Raw genomic sequence first — 22,182 nt, 5'->3', positions numbered from 1 at the left:
CCAAAATAAAGATAACTCTATTTTTCTCATTAGGTTCTAATTATCCATATAACTTAGACCTTTCAATTTTTAAACAAGACAAGTACTAGGTTAGTTAACTAGTATTTCTTGTGAAGGCATTCTATTAGACTTGAATAACCGAAACTTCCACTTTGATAAGTCTACCTAAGATCTGAATTAACTTAGTTTCTCTTATCCGGAATCGAAATGGACTAAACAATCCATCCCGTAAACATTTTCTTTCGTTAAGCCATAAACAATTCATACAAACCAAAATAAATCAACTTGTATAATTATTCACCTCAACCGGAAGCAATTGAAACAACATAGACATTAAAGTACCGCAATTGCACCGAAATTTTGTAAGCCTAAACAACTGATACCACACAATAAGGCAAGATAACAATAGTTTTTCTTAACCGGAACCAATTAAATCACACACACATCCATACACACATAATGGAATAGAACATCAATTGTACCGAAATTTTTGTTAAGCAAAAGCAATAAATATATGAAATAACATCAGGCTTTTCTTAAACAGGAAAACAATTAACTAACAAGATTGTTACCTCAAATTTCGCATCCACTTCTCCAATATTTTTTCATCTTCTTCCAGGGAGAATTGATATCGAAATATCATTATGTTGTCATCCTTATGCAAAAAAAAGAATAACAACAACCAACCTTTACTAGAGAAAGGTTGAAAACCGGTTTTTAACCATTGCAAGCAAAGGTTGAAAACTCCCGAAACACATACGCTTTCATGCTAGTACAAAACCGATTCAACATATTGTGACCTTTTCACATATTGTTTCTACTAGAACCCCTCATGATCCTTTGATAAAGCCTACCAACATGGTCTAAAACTTAATCCTGCTAAACCAAAAAGTCACCCAAACCATAAGGGTTCACAACTTTATGAGATCGAATATTAAGGTTATGAAAACCGAAATCAAACATCCCATAAACTCAAATGCAATACACCATAAATATTCAACAAAGAATCAAGTATTGCAATTACATCTATCTTGTAGGGAATTGAATTGCGAAACCAAAATAAAAGAATGAGGTGATTCCGAGTTCGGACGAAGATGTTATGGGCAAAACAATTTTACACTTCTTCGTATGGGGACCTCTCACTAGGGTCGGTTGCCAACATTGCACTTATCACTAGGATCGGTTCCCAAGAGTTACTTGTGACGGATCACAACACTAAACTGTTGTTGACATAACTTTTGCATACGATGTCCAAATTCAATAATTTTTGGCTTGTTTTAACTGTAAAAACAAGAGATACACATATATGATCAGTAGATATCAACATCATAAACTCAAAATTACCGTTTCTATAAAAACCGCAAATATAGATAGAGAAAGTATGAGTATAGAAGAAAATAAATCTCCCTAAAGATGTTAATTAGTCATATAATAACCGAGAAATCACGTGCTCAGTTTCGTGTACTTCCTCACCTTTCAAAATATTGAGCACCAAGGGGAGCATGCACATTCTAACACAACTAGGTTGTGTTGAGTTGAGCCTTGTCTTGTTCGTCATGAGTGACTAAGACAGAATTATCATTCTTGACCTCTTGATTGGTTTGTTTTCTCTTGTTCCATCTCTTGTTTTTCTTCTTTGACTTGTGATGAAGAGTGTCATTATCACAACCTTTACTAGTACAAGATATTTCATACATGATGTCTTTCTTTAGTCTTTCAAGAAGACTCTTATAATTATTGTCACCAACAATTAACGGCTTAGAGTCATTCTTGTAATTAACTTTTGGTCCCATATTGGCTATGGAGGACTTTGGGACCTATTTAGATTTGGGTTTCGCAAGAACAGATTTCTCCTTCATACCATTAGGACGATTATCCTTTTGGATACTTTGCGAAATAACTTTTCTCCAATTTGGAACATCAGATCTTGTCTTAGCATTTGCAAAGTCATCTCTTTTTCTATAATAGGGTCTTTTATAAGATGTCTTTGATGAGCGATGGGCAAAACATGATTTATCATTATAAGAATTCTTTTGCCTAAACTTTGGACAATATCGATCTGAGTTCCTTTGGGGAGCAATCTTAGCCAATTTTTTTGATACAAAAGAAAGTGTATCTTTTAACTTACGAATATTGCATCCCCATTCCACATTCCCTTTACTTCCACAATAACAACAATGCTTAGTAACATACGAAGTGTGAGTTTTAATGTACCTTTTTATGGATCCTCTTGTATTGGAGCTCGATGATTTTTATTCCTCCTCTTCTTCTTATTATCTTTGTTCAACTTTGTTGCTTCCTTTTTATTAGCAGAAGTGCTCTCTTTGATTGTCGTACTTGAAGAGAATGGTTGAACATGATTCTTAAGCTTGACTGGTTTTACTTGTTTAACAAAAATACGAGCATTTTTTACATCAGTAGAAGCCTCTGGTTTTTAAGAATTTTTGGCTTTAACAAATTTTACCTCTTTTCTAATATTTGAAGCATTTATTCCCTTATAGCCCAATCCTCGTGTATCACGATGATTTCTACTTGCTTCTAACATTGAGATTAAATTATTTGAGCTAGCATTGAACTATTTAAGGTCCAAATTTTCTTCTTTCAACACCTTGATTTTCTCAAGAGCACTAGCTAAATCATCCTCAAGGCGTTTTTCCTGGGAGAGATATTCACTTTCTCTTGAAAACTCTTTTGTTGAGAGTTAATCCTTGCATCATAATCAACAAGTTTCTCTTCCAATAAATGTACTTTTTCAAGAGTAGCATCACGATTTTTCTCTAAATGCTCCGCTCGAAAAAGACTAGTACATACTTTGCCTTTAAGACTCTATATTTGTTGTGAGAATTTTTATTTCAGCAAGTTATGCTCTTCATCGAGATTTTGAAACTTTAAGGTTAAATCTCGTTCTCTTTCAAGTGCTGAAAGAAGTTCATTAGAACAAATAAGAAATTGTTTGCTCAATTCCTTTAGTTCAGATATTTTTACACTTGATCTTTCATCAGAAATCTCAAGCATAGAACTCAAAAAATTCTCGTTATCAAACAAACATTTTTCATTGTCTGAATCATTGCTTTCGAATACAGGGCTTAACTTAGTCTCCTTTAGAGAACATTCACACTTATTCTCATAAGAGCAAGTAAAACTTGATGAAGAAGCTCCTTTTAAGCAATTCTTAAAATGAAAACTTTCAACGTCTTGCGATACGTTTACTAAGTTTTTCTTTAGTTTTCTCTCTCGCTTAACTTTACTTTCACTCATGTCTTATAGGTTGGATCGCATCAAACACAGATTATTAGATCTTTTCGTGTTTTCCTTCTCTGACACCAATTGAAAAGGAGAGGGTACCCAAATATACCTCAAGCTAAAAAAATTCCTACCTATAAGTCCTTTCTCCGAAAGTGATTGTCTTTGGACTGATTCGAGACAATGCAACAAATCGGTTCACACTTCGTGTGATCGTCTATGGATACTAGATCGATACAATACAACAACGAAGTATGTTTACTTGATAAAGGGTTCAGACTTAACCAAAAACAATAGGATTGTTATCAAGTAAATAGGAATTAACGTTTGTGTAATTTACTTTAAATTATAATAACAACAATCATAATTGCGGAAAGTAAAAGTAAATGACACAAAAAGATTTTGTTAACGAGGAAACCGCAAATGCAGAAAAACCCCGGGAACTTGTACAAAATTGAATACTCTCAGGATTAAGTCACTATACAAAATTACACCAACTTCATATAGTGGAGACCAAGAAACTAAACCTATAGTTCACCTAGTTCAGTCTGAATTCTCACGCCTCCAACTTATAAATAAGTCACGTACTTGGAACAATTCCTTTGGTTTGTATTCCTAACAGTAAAGGATCAACAAATCTGTTTGGTAGAAACTCTCTTCAACCAAGTAATATGAGTTCGACAAAGGATCTTCTATTTATCTCAATAAACTCCTTCGTCGGGTCCTTAGATCTATCTTATTATCAACTACCGAAGTAATTGTTAAGATTTTGCAATCAATACTTTTAATCACAAAGAATTGTATTGATACCGATTTACACAACTAATCAATCTAATCTAGCACAAGGATAAACCGATTGTAGTTGGATCCTATATACCGAAACAAGTATTGTGCACACCAAAGATTATGAACCCCAAATCGAAATCTTTAAAATCTTCTTTGTCCTCAAATATTCTTATATCTTCAATAAACACCTGCACACAACAACTTGAATCTCTTGTGATCAATCACACACAGAACGGAGTCTGTTAACAATGGATTATCACAAGACGTCTTTAGATCTACAAACAGTCTAAAGATCCCTGTCGAAACTTCGATCTAGTTTGAGTGAATCTTATATCAGAAGACAAGATTGTCAAGCATAAACAAAATAGGTGCAATCAAAGTTCAACCACCGTTAGTCAAACAAATCAATCGAAAACACAAGATAAACCAAAATTATCTAGTTTCCCACCAACGGTACTAATAGAGATTCTCAATCCCAAAGAAGACTTTAAACTAAGCGGCCGTAAGAGATTTCGCCTAATTAGGTTACTCTCCTCTCCGGATAGGCGGCTTCACTAATAACAACACAACCGAGGAAGTTTGCTGTCACTAAGGATTAGTTTGCTAGAAATGCAAACTTCAAGTATTTATAGACAAGGAAGTTTGGACACCAAGGAATTTCCAAAACCGAAAATATTCTCAAGATATGCAATAAGTTCCAAATTTCGTTTCCATAATTCCTGGAAATGCTCTGTCCAAAATATTACCGAAAATCTCCTTGGAAAATCTCTACCTAGTAAATGCACATTACTAATTTTCATTTTCCATATATAAAATTAAAAACCTTAAATAAAAAATTCTTAACTTATTTAATTTCGATCCTGGGATTTTCTTCCTTTAGCTATTAAGGAATAACTTTGAACAATAAAAGATAAACATTAATGTACGTGTTCAAAGTATGTCGACATCCTTACTTTGTAATTCCTCTTTCATACTTACAACCTTGAAATCGATTTTCCACACTTCCAAACAAGTTTAGAATTGGTTCATCTGACTTTCAAGAACTATGTGATTGATCAAGAACACTCAATCACAAATCATGGGTTTAACGGTTCTACCAAAATAAGTTTCGGTTCTACCTCCATGTGAGTACTGTGCATAGTCACACTAGCTTTCCAAAATTCGGTTGACTAGGTACTAGGATCGGTTCCCCACATATATAAGGTATCAAACTTTTATGTGTTGCATGTGTCCATAGGATCGGTTCCACTTTGCTTAAAAACGTGTTGCACATGTCCATAGGATCGGTTCCCTTTTCTGCTAAAAACTTGCTGCACCTCATACAAGGATCGATTCCCCTTTGTGATGTGTTTCACCTCTTACTAGGATCGGTTCCCCTTTACCTAGACTCGGTCATACACAAAATTACAAACTCGATCATACCATCTCAGATGATTACTTAAGATCGGTTCCACTAATAAAAGTGATACTAATACATAAGTCAGGCCTTTGTGAATAGTTTTACCAAGAACACAAACAAGTCATGAGCGGTTATACTAATCAAACATATTGGTTGTTCACAAGATATGCAATGAATAAAAATACCAATAACGCCTGGCGATTTCCTTTTTAGATTCACAAAACAAGTTTATGAACTTACTTCCTTAAAACACATGTAGAACATTGAAATGATTATGTCGATGACTTATCTACAAAGTTTACTAGGATAAAATCCTCACCTTATACCCATACATAATCACAATAGCATTGAAATGATTATGTCGATGATTTATCTACAAAGTTTAATGGTTAAACAATAAACCTCGTATTGTATTCCTTAATACTATGTCTATCTAGAGTGTTCATGCTTCGAAGTTTTGTTTTCATGCACGACTTGAAAGATACGCCAGGGAATGAAACAGTTCAAGTCAAATTTCACTAACCTCAAGTGGAAGGATCATGTTGTCGTTGTAGCTTCTTACTTCTTCAAGTCTTCGTAATACTTGTAATGTCTCATATCCTAATACTTTCAAGCTAACCTATACGAAGTTGATTCTAGTACATAATCAAGCGACTCTTAAAATGAGTTTTGATTCACTAAAATATGACAACCAAACTTGACATACCAACGCTTGGTGGGTTCAACCGAGCTATGCTCTAACTATTAGAGCATTGCTCGGTCGAACTCACATGCGTTGCTATCTCAAGCATGTTTTTCAATGTTAGTGATCAAAACTATAAGTTTTGATTTCTAGTCTATTATAGCTAAGGTCTCGGACTAGGATAAAAAGTGTAGTTGAGCTCAAGAACTCCATGGAAATCATCATACAAGACGAAGAACTACTCAAGAAATTGGTGGAACTTCATCGACGAAAAGGTATGTGGAGACTTGAACTTATGTATCACTTAAAAGTATATTTATCTCCTATCTTGAGACAAAAGTCATTTTGCTATATAGACTTAGATTATACACATTTGGTATTTCGAGCCGAGTTTATCTTGTCTATCTATTTCTCGAAATATGTGTTGGTAAGCTTCCTCTTTAGCCAAGTTCATCTTTACCTAGTGACGAAAGTCATGTTATGTTTCAATCACTTTGAAAATTGCTCTGACGAAAAATGGTTTGTGAATAACAACTATATAACGTCCTCGGAGAATGTTTCAATGATTTAAATGAGAGTTTAGATTATATAACCATTTATGGATATAAGCATTGTTTTGGAAATACATATATGTATAAGTCCTTATTCCTTGAACCGAAGTTTGCTAACTTTGTTGATCAAGAGAACCGGAATAGTGGCGTGAGCTAAGTCCGCGAACCCAGTCTGCGAACTGGCGGAAGTTCTCGACCCGAGAAAATCTGCTGGAGTTTTTGAACTCCTTCCGGGAACTTAAGTCTGCGAACCCAGTCCACGAACTTTAGTTGGTTATATCTAAAAACGATTTTTCTTGAACTCATGTTTATATAAACTAAGGAATGCTTTTTCAAAGCGTGGCTATAAAGTTCATGAACCGATTCGAGTGAATGAAATCGTTTTGCTTCGATTGTGTCTTGTGTAGTTACATACGATCTAAGCAATTGAAAAAACTCTTTAATTAGTTCATTTGAGTCATTTGAACTAGTTATGGTGAAGAAGAATATGGTTGATATGAAATTTCTCATATGGCTAACCATTTGGTTAACTATTCTTGAACCAACAAATGTACAAGTTTGGTTACGGTTACACAAACCTAAAATGTGCATTTCATTTGTGTGTAACAAGCTAAGTTTTCTATCCAACGGTTGAAATATATTATCTTGAATCTAAACAGGTTTTCATCTAACGGTGAATATTGAATGCTTTGTTACCAAACTAACATTGACTGCAAACCCTGATTTGTATGACTGTATAAGGGAGAACTCTAACAACTGGGAAACCTAATCTCCACACTTCACGTGTGATAATAATTGTCCTAAGATAGAGTCGATTCCCCTTTAACCTTTGGTTTCTTCTTCTAAACCAGGTTAACGACTTAAAGACTTCATTGGGATTGTGAATCCAGACCGATACTACTTTCTCGTAGTTGTGTGATTTTATGTTGCCATTTTCTATCGTACGAGTTCAATTGAAAGAATTGGCTTGAGATTATATCTATGATAGGGCAAGATAAAAAGTAATCACAAACATCTCCGTCTCATCGTTTGTGATTCCACAATATATTCTTTCACCGCGTCGATTAAGATTATTGTGAGGTGATTGATAATACCAGGCTATTCTTCGGGAATATAAGCCCGGGTTATCAATTGGTTCCTGTTCACCTTGATCTATCAAAAGACGAAAAAAAACTCGTAGGTATATTCGTGGGAGACGGATTTATCTATTACCGTAGAATTTTCTGTGTGATACAGATTTGTTTATTAAAGTCTTCGACTTTGGGTCATAGCAACTCTTAGTTGTGGGTGAGATTATCTAAGGGAATAAAGTACGTTGTATCCTGCTGGTATCAGAGACGTAGGAGCATAACTGTACCTTGGATCAGTGTGAGATTGATTGGGGTTCAACTACAGTCCAGACCGAAGTTAGTTTGGAGTAGGCTAGTGTCTTTAGTGGCTTAATACAGTGTGTGTTCAATCTGGACTAGGTCCCGGGGTTTTCCTGCATTTGTGGTTTCCTCGATAACAAAATTCTGGTGTTTGTGTTATTTCTATTTCGCATTATATTTTGTTATATAATTGAAATATCACAGGTTGTGCGTTGTTCAATCAATTAGAATATCCGACCTTTTGGTTGTTGATTTAAATTGATTGACACTTGGATATTGGTCTTTGGTACCATTCAAGTTATCTCTCTAGTATTTGATAAAGACTCGCATATTTCTATTTTCTTGAGTATATATCAAATCGAGAGGTTGAGATATAAACTCTTTGATATACTTTTTATCTAGATTGAGTCTGACTATCTAGTTGATTCTCTAGAAAGTATATTGGAGTTTGTTCATACAGATTGCTAAGCGAAATATTGGGTGTGGTTGTTGTACCCCCGCTTTTTCACTAACACCGTTACACGTACCAGAAAAGTTCTGTGAACTCCGGAACTAGTTATTGTGCTTAAGGTATCCATACTAGTACATGTACCAAAAAATTTATGTGAACTCTAGAACCCGGTCATGTATTAAGGTATACAATCATGACATAATTGTTCACGAACAGGATTAGTATATATATATATATATATATATATATACCTAGTACGCCTACTTACCATGTCGATTAAATTCATATGCACATAAAATTATGTCTCCTAGATAATTAGCATTTGAAAATAATCTCTAAAGACACTGTAGACATATTTGATCACATGATTGTGACTTGAGTTAAAGACTTAAGTGTTATATGAAAATGCTCAAGCTTATAGTTCAATTGGCTAGCTTCGGCTAACCATTCATGAGCGTTGTCTTTATACACGGTCCGGTTACGGTTCATCCTAACCAGAGTGTATATCTTGTTATGTTAATCACATTCAAAGATTCATCTACCGTTTGATATTGATTGCTTGGTTCCAAATATATCTTAGCTTAAACCTAAAGCAACATATGCTTTAAAAGTCTATAAATTGGGAATCTCAATCAACTAGGATATTTGAATCCCGACACTACTTTTTGGTGTGTTCTAGTTGTAAACTAGAGTCGTCCTCTTCCTAAAACCCTTTTACGCTTAAGCGACTACAAAGAATTCACAGGGATATGTGAGTCCAGGTCCATCTATTATTTATCTTGATATCTCGAGTATCCATATCTTGTTCGATTGTTGACCTGCTCACTTGAACAAGATAGATAGAAATCATCAAAGGTTAGCTATAATGTGTCTATGGCTATCGATTTCCAGTCTCACCTTGATCTACGATCAAAAAGGAAATCACACATATAATTTTATCTATGGGAGGTAGATTGGTTTAAAGTATTCAATTGAGTTGAAACAACTCTTAGGCTGTAAAGGACGTCAACTAAGGGAATCATTTTCACGGAGTCATGTTGGGATTCAATAGGCGAAATAAGCGCGACTATAACTGAATTGATGTGATGGTTTAATTCGGTCTCAACTACATTCCAGTACGAAGTTAATTGGTAGTAGTGTTTGTAGCGGCTTAATACAATTTGGTGTTCAATCTGGACTAGGTCCCGGGGTTTTTCTGCAATTGCGGTTTCCACGTTAACAAAACTTCTGGTGTCTATGTTATTTGTTTTCCGCATTATATTATTTATCTTTATAACTGAAACATCACAGGTTATACGTAAAATCAATCCAGTAGATACATCCATCCTTGTTTTTTGGATACGACTTGATTAATTACATGGACATTGATCTTTGGAATCACCCAAGTACTCTCACACATCGAAATTAGGTTCACGGATTAGTCTCTGTAAACTTTCAGATTGTGGGAGAAAGGGATATAACTCTAAAAATTATTCCTTGATTGAGATTCATTAATTTGAACTCTCGGAATTGTATTTAAGTTTGTCCATAAATATTGCCTAAGAAAAAGTTGGTATTGTATTTTGGTACCCCCGGTGTTTTTAACAACCCTATTTTGTGACATGTAGGTTCTGTTCTTAATCGACCAAAATGGTGTAGTGAGATCTTACAAAACAAAGGAGTTTATTAGATTAAACGGATGATCTCTTGTTGAACTCAACACAAATATGTGATTTACTTCTTGATATTGGAAAAGTGGTTACCGAACTGATTAGTTTTTTACTGTTTCGAAAGACGATCCAAAGGATTACACTATGAATGAAGCAACTTAAGATAGTGGAATCTATATTAGGATTCACATGCATTGACCAGACTGGTTGTAGGCGCAGGAATACTGAGGAAACTAGGTAACATGGGTGTTTTACTTGGTCTCAACTATACGAAGTTGTTAGTGTTCTTTACATAACGGCTTAATTCTGAGAGTATTCAAAACTGGATTTGGTCCTGGGTTTTTTCTTCATTTGCGGTTTCCTCGTTAAAAAAATCTTGATGGTAAGTAATCCTCTACCATAGATAACAACTTTTATATGAAGAAGAGTTATTATTCCTTGTCATATTAGAGAGTTACTAAGATACCATCTTAAAATTAAAGTTAGTAACTACAAAGAGTTGGTAAGAGGAATATAATTTCTCATCTGTGCACCTCTATCGATCTAAGTGAGAGTACTGTAGTTTATTATTGAGAAAATGTTAACCTTGGAAAGGTTATTACAAATCCTTTAATACTAATCACATAGACATTAATGTATAAGAATAGTCAAGTCAATATGTTGACAATAGAGGACCTCACACACTCCTTTCACACAGATACAGATACTTGTGACACACATATATTTCACACAAGTATAATATCTAATACACCCCCTTCATTCTGATACCGGCAACCAAAGTAACATATTGAGAAACACACAAAAAAGTAAGAACAAAAAACTAATCTTTAACTGAAGTAATCTGTACTGAAGAAGTTGATGACAAGGAAGGAGAAGAAACATCCAGCGACTACTTAAGTAATCTTGAGAATGTTGGAAAGCATAAGCCCTTTGTGAATAAGTATGCAATTTGATCTTCAGAAGCAATATGCTGCAACTCCAAGAGTCCTTCATCCACTAACTATTTGACTTTATGATATTGGATTTCTATATGCTTTGTCCTAGCATGAAAAACAGGATTAGAAGCCAAAGATAAAGCACTGGTATTGTCACAAAGAAGCAATGCAGGAGAAGCAAGTTGAATATATAGATCAACAAGAAGATAAGAAATCCATTTAAGCTCAGCAGAAGCAACTGATAAGCACTTGTACTCAGCTTCTGCAGAGGACTTTGAAACTGTTGGTTGCTTTTTAGAAGACCATGACAGAAGGTTAGGACCCAAAAACACTGCAAACCCTGAGGTAGACCTAGTATCTGGACAACCAACCCAGTCAGAGTCAGTAAAAGCCCTTAAAGTACACAGATTACCTTTAGTTAATGTAATACCTAGAACTACAGTTCCTTTCAAATACCTCAAAATCCTTTTGACCAGCTGAAAATGTGAATCTGTTGGTGAATGCATAAATTGAGAAACATAATTAACACCAAAACGTATGTCAGGCCTTGTCACTGTTAGATATTGCAAAGCACCCACTATTGCTTTATATTCAGTCACATTGTCTAGTTCAACTCCATCATGAATAGACAACCTTTCTCCTTTAACAGCTGGAGTATTACAGGGCTTAGAATCCAACATTTTTGCCTTCTCTTATAACTCTAAAGTATACTTCTTTTTAGTGAGAGAAATGGAAGTAGAATTTCTGACAGCATCTAAACCAAGAAAATATCCTAACTCTCATAATTATTTCATGGCAAATTCTTTCTTTAAACAATCAATCAAAGCATTCAACAAATTAAAAGATATGCCTATTAGTAAAATATCATCCACATACAAGAGTAACACCATCATAAAATCTTTGGAAGTATAAATAAACATCGAATTATCAGAGACTGATTTTTTGAAACCATAAGAAATTAAGAATGTGCTGAATCTTTAGAACCAATCCCTTGGAGCTTGTTTCAACCCATAATCTGGATTTATGAACCCCTGTGGCTGTGACATATAAACATCTTCATCTAAATAACCATGAAGAAAAGCATTAATAACATCCAATTACCTAATCTTCCAATTGTATGTAATTTCCATGCATAACACAACTCTAACAACAGTACATTTGACAACAGGGATAAAAGTTTCATTAAAATATATCCCATCTTGTTGGTCATAACCCCTTGCTACCAATCTTGACTTAAGTCTATCTATAGTACCATCAGCTTTTTGTTTGACTTTGTACACCCATTTAGAACCAAAAATATTCATGTGTGGTTCTGGTTCCACATAGTACCATGTGCCATTATCTCTCAAATCAGTATACTCATCTTTCATGGATACTTGCCATTGTGGATCCTTTAAATGCTGTCTTAAAAGTCTTTGGTTCAATAGTGGTTAATAAAAATGCATGAGAAGAAGAGATTGGATGTTTAACAGACATATGAGAGACAAAATCAGGAAATTGTTTGGACTTAGTAATACCCTTATGGGACCTAGTAACAATACTACTAGAAGGAACAGAACAATCAGTTGATGGAAAAATTGTAGGTAACACAGAAGTATCCAAAATGGAATCAGATACAGAAGGTTGAAAATAAAACTGATTTTCATCAAACACCACATGTCTAGACACATAAGACTTCTTGGTAAGAGGATTATAACATTTGTATCCTTTATGAAGAATAATATTACCAGGAAAAACGCATTTCACGGATTTTGGAGAAAGCTTATCTGCTCTAGAATGAGCCAGATGAGGATAGCACACAATACCAAAAATTTTGAGAAAAGAATAATCTGGACTTGCACCAAATAAAACCTCAAAAGGAGACTTCAAATATAGAATTTTGGTTGGTGTCCTATTTATCAAATAAGTAGCAGTAAGAAAAGCATCATACCACATTTGTTTTGGACAAGAAGCGTTAAACAAAAGAGAATTACCCATCTCAGTAATATGCCTATGTTTTCTTTCTGCAAGGCCATTCTGTTCAGGAGTTTTAGGAAAAGAAATCCTGGCAAGAATACCACTTGACTTCAGTAAACCTTGAAAAGGACCTTTAACAAGTTCAGCTGCACCATCAACTTGAAAAGCAATAATTTTTACAGAAAATTGATGTTCTGTATAAGTTTTAAAATGAGAAAAACACTTAATTGCATCAGACTTCAATTCCATTGGATAAATCCAATGAAATCTACTAAAGTCATCTACAAAAAGAATATAGTATCTATAACCATTTAAAGAAGGTATAGTTGGACCCCATACATCACAGTGAATTAAAGAGAGTGGTTTATCAGCATGAGAGGGAGAAAGTGGAAAATGAAATTTTTTACTCTTTGCCAACTGACAAGGATGACACAAAGTTGCAGAATGAGGTGAAGTTAAAACAATCTGTTTATTTGAATGCAACTTTTGAAAAATAAAATTTGAAGGATGTCCTAGCCTATCATGCCATACTTTAGATGGTGCAGACAAAGTAGAAGAAAAAGCACACGGAGCAGTAGAAAGAGAAGACTTATAATGAATATGATACAAATTATTAACCACTGAACCATGAGACAATAAAGCATCTGAATACAAATATCTAATCTCATAACCGGTAGGATATAAATTGAAATAACAAGAATTATCTCTAGTAAATCTAGCAACATAGACCAAATTATGCTTCATATCTGGTGTTAAAAGAACTGTGTTCAACCTGAAGCTAGTTTCAAGTGTATGTATTAGAGAAGAACCAGTGGAAGTAATGTTTAAGGACTTACCATTACCCACTTGTACTTTGTCCTTCCCTCTGAAAGTAGTATTTTGCAAGAGAGCCTCATCTCCAGTCATATGAGATGTTTTACCTGAGTTAGCTAACCACTGAGAAGCTTCATAGGTTGAAGGATCTGAAAAACTATGTTCTTCACTGATTGAATTAAAGGCATGTTGCTGTTGTCATGTATTTGCTGAAGAAGATGATGGAGCATTTGTGAAAGTAGGAGGATAATATCTAAAGTGACACCTACTAGCATAATGGCCTTTCTTCCTGCATATCTGACAATCTATCTGAGAAAAATCCCTTCTACCACCATTTGCTTGACCATAAGAACCAGAAATACTGCCTTGTCCAGAACTATAACGTTGACCAGAAGTACTACCTTGTCCAGAATTAAAAACTTGAACGTTCTTATAACCAGAAGTATTCTTGGATTTTCCTCTACCATTAATATTACCAGAATTACCATTTCTACTATAAAGAGCATTAGGATGTTGAGCATCAAATATATTACTAGAATCTTGATGTTGTTCTTGAAGGCACTGTTCATGATTGAGAAGTCTTGGTTTGATTTAAGCAAAAGTGTATGGATTTCTCTATTTTGAGCAATTACAACAAAATTATCATAATCTCTACCCAATCCATTCAACACATACATAGTCAAGTCAGAGCTGCTTACCCTTTCTCCAATAGCAGCTAAAGAATCTGCTATGGTCTTGATATTATGCAAATAAACCAGTACTTTCATATTTCCTTTCCTGATATTACGCAATTGATTCCTAAGCATACTCTTTCTATCCATGAACTGACTCCTAAAATTTACTTCAAGAAAGTCCCAAATTTCCCTTGCAGTAGAGAGTCCCAACAAATCACCAGACACAGAATCAGTAAAAGTAGCCTTCATACAACTAGTTACAAAACAGTCAATTTTTCTTCACAAAACCCATTGAGGATTCAATGTTAAAATTCCATCAATTTCAATCTGTTTAACTGGTTGTTGAACCTCACCATTAACATACCCATACAAATCAATAGATACAAGAATAGATTCCATCTGATCATGCCATAACAAGAAATTATTTGGACCTAATTTCGCAGAAACAAAATTAGAAATATTAGTGAAAGGAAACGTAAATTCAGAAATATTACCCATTTGAGCAGCGGAATTTGATTGAGAACCCATATTCTTTCTTCTTCTGTAAACGATTGTTTCAGATGACGTTAACCCAAAAGACAAAAAATTGTTATTGAAAAAAGTATCAAGAATCAGATCTTGATTTGAATCTGATGAAAAGATTGATGAAGATTATTGATAAAAGTTTTGAATCTCGAAAGAATATTGTAAAAGATGTGTTAATCTAGGGTTTCTGCTTAAAAGATTGTGTGAAGAATATTTGCAGAGATGAAAAGTTGGCTCAGGATCGAAGGTGTCATACCATGAGAGAACTGTAGTTTATTATTGAGAAAACGTTAACCTCAGGAAGGTTATTACAAAGCCTTTAATACTAATCATACAAACATTAATGTGTAAGAATAGTCAAGTCAATAGGTTGACAATAGAGGACCTCACACACTCCTTTCACACAGATACAGATACTTGTGACACACAGATAGTTCACACAAGTATAATATCTAATACTAAGGGAAGGAGCTAACTTCAGTAGCAACCTCACTGGAATTGCTGTATCAGTATGAATGAAGACCAACAGCAACAGCAACAGTCAGGTACGGAACTTGTTTTCTATGTAACCATGAAGTAGTAAACCTGAAAATCTTAGATCTTGATCATGTTTTGAATAGAATTGGATGAACATGATATATAACTGTCCAACAACTAGACTTCATGATACATTAATAGAAATAAGTGAGCTGCCTAGCTTACCTTTCCTGCGGTATACATAAAATCTCAATACAATCTTATTATCTTACTGATTCAATAAAGCTTACAGTACAAGCACAAATTCTCCATCGCTTACCTGGGCTCAGACACTTACATTCTAATAGTCCTACATGGGCTATCAGACAAGTTTTTAAAGATTTATCATGCAACATTTTTAGACTTGGCTATAGTTAAAACACATTATTTTGAATCTGCAGAGTGGATGTGAGACCAGTATTCTTTCACAAGTTGTCCAAATAACGATCCTTCTACTTTGATCAACTTCAATGGTTCATCGTACTCCATAATTTTTCCTGTAGGACAACACGGTTATACTGATCAGTTTAAAGCACCGCGAATATAAGAAAAACATGTAAGCAAGTACTGAATCACAGAGCTAGCTACATAGAACTTACCGTCACTAAGCACAAGCACCATTGAACTGTCTGTAACGGTGGGTATCCTGTGGGCTACTGTGATAACTGTGCATTTTTTGAATTCGGTCCGCATGGTTTGTTGGAGAATGGCGTCCGTTGTGTTGTCTATTGAAGCAGTAGCTTCATCGAGCACTAATATCTGGCTCCCCCTTAACAATGCGCGCCCCAAGCAAAATAACTGACGTTGTCCCATGCTCCAGTTCACACCATCTTGTTGAACTAAAATAATATTTGAAAAGATTTTTAAAAAAAAATCCAAGCAAACTAGAAGAATTTCCTGAAAAAAGAAAAGAATTTTATACTCGTGAAACTGCAGCATTTACCTGAACTATCTAGACCTTCTTCTTTCTCTTGTACTGTCTCCCTAAGCTGGCATTTTGCAAGAACCTTCATATGTGCATAGAAAGATCCCATTAGTGATAAATAGCATATACAGAACCGCTTTTCCAATAGAAATAACCAAAACCATCGAATAAGCAGCAAACAAAACATACCTCCCAAATTTCCTGGTCTGTATGTTGGGAAAGGGGATCCAGATTGTATCTGACAGTCCCGTTGAAGAGTGTAGGATCCTGAGGTATGATACCTAAGCGTGATCTTAGGTCATGAAGCCCTATTGTTGAGATGTCAACCCCATCAATAATGATTTTTCCCTCTATCGGTTCAACGAGTCGAAAGAGAGCACCAATTAGAGTCGACTTCCCGCTGCCAGTTCTACCAACGATCCCAATCTTGTGACCACCTTCAAATGTGCAACTAATCCCATGAAGAACAATTGGAGTATTGAGCCTATACCTTATCTGGTTTACAATTAGTGTCTAAGTATACGAACTGATATCAAAAGGCATGACTTTGGAAATTAAACATAACAATCACATTGTTTTACTTGTACCTTCAAATCACGGATCTCCACTCTACCTATAGCAGGCCAACTAGGGAGGGGTCGATTTTCTTCAATGACTTCTGAGGCTTCACTGGGAATTTGCATGTACTGGTTTAGCCTTTCTACAGATATGATATCATTTGCTAGTGTGCACTTAACTTGAACAGCAAAAACAAGATGCATATTCAATGCAAGACCAAAAGCCAGTGTCATCCCAATATATCCTGACATAAGAAAGATTGGTAATGAAAGATACTTATTAGCTAAATTCCTTCAGAAGTATGTGTAGTTGGTTAGTCAGTTTGTATTCTATTGGAAATTAGGCATTGGAGATAAATCTGTGAAAGATGGGCGTAAAAGGGAACATGGACATACCAGAACCAAAAGTTTTGGCAGGAAGCAAGACCATCACAAGGGCTGAGGAACAGAGGATAATGGCACAAAGTGTTTCCAAACGTTGGATTAACCACTCATTTGCAGAGAAGATGTGAAACGAAGAACTAGCATTTTTGTCGATAAGATTAAGATTCTCAGTGAAGAATCGATTTTCCTCTCCAAAAGCCCTAATTGTCATTGCCCCTGAGATAGATTCGCCTAGATGGCTTGCTATCATAGACTTGGATGTTCCATTAATTCGCATGAATTCATTTGCAGAAGCAGAGTAGTACCTCTAATGGGTTCAAGAACATATTCAACTGGGTTACTTTCTAGAAAGAAAAAGTAAAATAATAAAAGCAAAGTACAATCTAGAAAAGCAACAAAAGTGTTCCCCTGTGGCCTTCTCCCATCCACAAGGTGCATAAAATGGCCCGTTACTAAGAATTCTATGCTTTCGACATCCTAAGTCAAGTTACTGAAAGGATGTTATATAAACATCACCTGAGCAAGCACACCAATGTTAAAAGTAACATTTTGGGTTTTAATGCTACCAAATGCAAGGTTTTGACAAGTTCATAGAAGACTGTATACCTCAAGTTCCTAAGACCACAAAGAACAATGGCAATACAGTTGTTGGGTATGTACCTGTACAAGAATGACCATATAGACCAACGGTATGGTGACAAACACAACTTGCCAAGTAATAACAGCAAGAACTCCAAGACAGACTAAAGCGGCAACGGTGGCCATAACAGCCTTAACAAAGTTGGTTGCAAGATCGAGGTCTACAATACTCAAATCAGAGGAGACCTACATAAGAAGCGTAGAAAGATTAAGGTTGGCAATTCACCAAGAAGAAGAAACATAGAAAGATTAACTTTGGGGTATCCTACCCGGCTTAGTATCCTTCCCAAAGGAGTAGACTCGTAAAAAGCTGTTGGTGCACGGAAAAGAGAGCTCAATAACTGATCAAATATTGACTCTGAAGCCTTCATACCTAAAGCAACTGTAGAAAGACATCGAAAGAGCGTAAAGAACATAGAACTATATCCAATTAGAGAGTATGTCAGAACAAGTCGCAATTTGCTGACTACAGGATTCTGAACATTAGCAGCCATCCAATAGTTCTGTAGTATTTGACAAGCCAAAAATATGACTTGAGATGCAAAAGCTATGGAGAAGTAAAAGAATCCTTTATTCTGATTCAAATATTGTAGATATGGCTTCCACCCAGTGTCCCCAGTTTCTCTCTCTTCTTGTTCAATCAGCTGATGCTCTATCGATCCAATCAATTTATCCCTGCAATAAATATTCTGTGTATCCTCAGAAGAGATTCCACATTTATCAAAAGATGCACCCATTTCAGCACTAGCTGTAGCTTTGTGCGTTTTAAAAAGGTCATGAAATGCTCGATTAGATGACAGCATTAGATGATATGGAGCCACATGCTGGATTTTTCCATCTGCCATCAGCTGTCATGAGAAAATATAACTTTTTAGCAAATAATGACAGTTAACTACTCCTCTTAAAAACAGTAAGTTGGTGAATAACCAACGACGTTAGCTCAGAAGGAGATTTCCCAATGATGATCTGTTAAAATATAAGTTCTCTCCACAAAGACTTGAGAGATATCTGTATCGTTATTTTAGCATGCAGGTTACCATACTTTCATCTTCATTTGCATTGTTGGTTGATTTTGATGCAGTTTATGAAACTTAAAAATAAAGAATCATATAGTTTGAAAGGATGTAATTAACGTTTAAATTATAAACTAACCAAAATAGAATCAAATGCTGGGAGGAAATCAACTTGGTGAGTAACAAGCAAGACCGTCTTCCCTGAGAGAGCTCCCATTATATATTCCTGATAAAACAGAGAAAGACTTCAGTAGGATATAAATAATAAACACAAGATACTGCATATAGATGGGAATTGTGAGATCACATTGAATATGGTTACTGCAGTATCGGCATCAACTGCACTAAATGGATCATCTAAAAGATATATATCAGCATCCTGATACAATGCACGAGCAAGTTGAATGCGCTGCTTCTGACCACCACTCAAATTAATTCCTCTTTCTCCTATTTCAGTGAGATCACCATAAGGTAGCATTTGAAGATCCTTTACCAGCAAGCACTTTTCTATTGTTTCTTGATATCTTTGCTTATCCATGGTGCAGCCGAACAAAATATTATCTTGTATACTTCCTGATTGAATCCATGCCATCTGAGAAACATACGCAATCTTCCCATAAGCTTGAACCTGTATTATGAAAGGGAGAAATTGAGTCACGAGTATTTACTAATATTCAAATTTTTGAAGTATTCTAGCTATGCTTCTTCTGTGGTAACATATGATATTTCAAAAGCTTACAGATACTCAAGAGACTTGTAAAGGAAAGTTGATCATGCAAACAGAATTGTAAGAAGGACATTTTCTTTGATGTTCGAAGTATCAAGGGATTGACATCCCAATCTGTTGTGAAAGGCGAGCTAGGCGCACGGGGCGTGCAGGGGGCACGTCGCTAATAAAGCGCCCAACACGCAAAAAAACGGGAGCTATTACCTTTTATATATTTTTTTCTGGTCGCCTTGAGCGCCTTAGACGTTCCTAGGCGCTAGGCAAGGCGAGGCGAAAAGGCTTCGCACCTCGCCTCACCTAGCGCTTCACACAACAACAAATAACTTAAGCATAAACTCTCAAAATACATGCCTTGATAGCTTCAAATGTAAGTGATAAAAACTTACCATTCCCCCCATCTTAGGAACTTCGCCAAGAATTGCTGCTAAAAGGGTTGATTTACCTGCACCAACTTCTCCACAGATAGAAACTTTCTCACCAGATTTAACCTCAAGGTTTACGCTTTTTAAGGTGAGCAATGACGGATTCCCTTCCCATGAAAAATTACCAGAACTGATGGAAATGGCATGCTTACGTTGCTCTGTACATTCCATCTGCCTGAATTTTTTACACTCTAACTCCTCTGCAGCAAGAAAATTCACAATCCTTCTGAACGCAACTTGCGCATGAATGGTTATTGCAATAATATCTGGAGTCAGTGTAACAGGTTCCTGCAGGACCCGCAGTGTTGCTAGAAAAGTGAAGACATTACTAGGATAGAGAGGAACCCCAGTGAAGTAACAAGTCAGAAAAGTTGTAGTGGAAACCAATATAGGTGATATCCAAAACAGAAATGTATTATATCCTTTCATTCGCTGAGTAACTTCCAAGAACTTGACCTCCTCTTTCCTTAGTTTATCTATAACGGATTTGAAATACATCTCCCAAGCATAAAGCTTTAAAACCTTTATGTTGAGAATAGCTTCTGATATAGCCTTCAGCCTCTTATCTTGCGCTATTACAAGCTTACTCTGAAATTTATGTTGTAATTTGGCCAAGGGAGTATTGCATAACACAGAGAGCACTATAACAACGAAGGCTGCAAGCGACGCAACCCCAACTGCACGGAAAAGAATTGCTAATCCAAGACATACTTGAAGGCATGATGCCCATGTTTGATGCAACCAAAAAGGGAAATCTCCTACTCGATGACAATCTACAGTAACATAGTTGATTATTTCGCCAGCTGAAAGCTTTGTCTTAGCAGCACTAGAAACTCTGAGTTGTTTCTTGTAAATAGCTGCTGAAAGCAAAGACCTAACTTCAATTCCCAATAATCTACACCGAAAGTACCACTGCCTCTGTGATAAAGACTCGATGAATTTTGTGAAGAGCAGTAGTATAACTAATACATATCCCTCATGTTTAAAGGATTCTTTACCTTGTGCGACGTTAATGAAAGCACCAAGAAACAATGGACTTGCTGAAAGAGTGATTGTGTTGACAAGTGCAAAGAAGCCAGAAATTAAGATCTCTTTCCAATAACATAAAATGATTACCCATAAAACTGACGGTTCAGTTTGCTTTTGTTTCTTCAGCTGTTCCATAAACATTAAGTAACATGTTTCTGCTCTATCCATCTTTCTTAACATGGGTATATCATCATCTTGGAGTACCCTTTTCTTACCCTTTTTCATCAAAGGATTCAGCCACCAAAATGATAATTTACTAAGAAACCCAGCTTTCGCAAAAGGAGTCTCACTCTTAATATTGTTATCCATACTTTTGCTTAAGTGTATGATTTTAACTTTCTAAAGTGTTTCAAAGAGCATTTCCTTAAGTGGTTGGTACTTGCCCTCTTCCTTTCCGTAAGCTTAAACTAGTTTGATTATAATGCATAATCATAATTTGATTATAATATCTAACTCTGTCAAAATCATAATTTGTCAACAAAAATTAAAAATGCATTTCAAAAGATTTTTTAAAGTTCCAACCAAATCATTTCTTTAAATGGTATATGGATTTCTTTTAGACTCATGCACCTTGTACTCTGATAGCACTAATGGAATGCACATGGTGGGAATAATGAGAAAGCATTTAAGAATTTATAAAATAATATAACAAAGTAGACGTGCAGGTACCTCTTTTCAGCTATATATGAACATGAGTTGACCAATCACCGCTCCAGAGATCTCGTTGTACGAGGCTGTAGACTACGTGCGCTGCAATTTCAATTAAAACCAATGTGGGTATTGTTGAAATCTTCTGTTTTGAACCCACTACTCATCATTTGGTTTAGACCTTTTGTCAAACAGATAGACAACATTGTTTTGTTTCCCAAAGTCAATAGCTAGTTGGGAATGTAAAAGTGAAACAAAAGTTCTTTAAAATCATCGACAGCACTTTTC

The 22,182-nt window shown here is 35.4% G+C and overlaps 1 protein-coding gene across 3 annotated transcripts; it reads right to left on the bottom strand.

Moving 5' to 3' along the window:
• Positions 1 to 15,678: 15,678 nt before the first annotated feature.
• LOC113339904 (ABC transporter C family member 10-like) lies at positions 15,679 to 21,907 on the bottom strand. 3 transcript variants are annotated; one of them, XM_026585126.1, is made up of 11 exons: positions 20,182 to 21,907; positions 19,376 to 19,696; positions 19,208 to 19,294; positions 18,325 to 18,903; positions 18,077 to 18,241; positions 17,429 to 17,723; positions 17,063 to 17,277; positions 16,665 to 16,970; positions 16,494 to 16,557; positions 16,150 to 16,389; positions 15,679 to 16,047 (listed from the first exon to the last, which is right to left on the bottom strand). In XM_026585126.1, exons 1-11 carry the CDS (start codon positions 21,553 to 21,555, stop codon positions 15,935 to 15,937), a joined length of 3,759 nt encoding a protein of 1,252 aa, XP_026440911.1. In that variant the 5' UTR covers positions 21,556 to 21,907; the 3' UTR covers positions 15,679 to 15,934. The 3 variants fall into 3 exon arrangements, with proteins under 3 accessions (XP_026440911.1, XP_026440912.1, XP_026440913.1); XM_026585127.1 differs by lacking the exons at positions 15,679 to 16,047; positions 16,150 to 16,389; positions 16,494 to 16,557 and having other exon boundaries at positions 16,719 to 16,912; XM_026585128.1 differs by lacking the exons at positions 15,679 to 16,047; positions 16,150 to 16,389; positions 16,494 to 16,557 and having other exon boundaries at positions 16,802 to 16,926.
• Positions 21,908 to 22,182: the final 275 nt, after the last annotated feature.

Source organism: Papaver somniferum, unplaced genomic scaffold (genome assembly GCF_003573695.1).
Source record: "Papaver somniferum cultivar HN1 unplaced genomic scaffold, ASM357369v1 unplaced-scaffold_21, whole genome shotgun sequence".
Classification (NCBI taxonomy): domain Eukaryota; kingdom Viridiplantae; phylum Streptophyta; class Magnoliopsida; order Ranunculales; family Papaveraceae; genus Papaver; species Papaver somniferum.
This window is presented reverse-complemented; position numbering and strand designations above follow the sequence as displayed.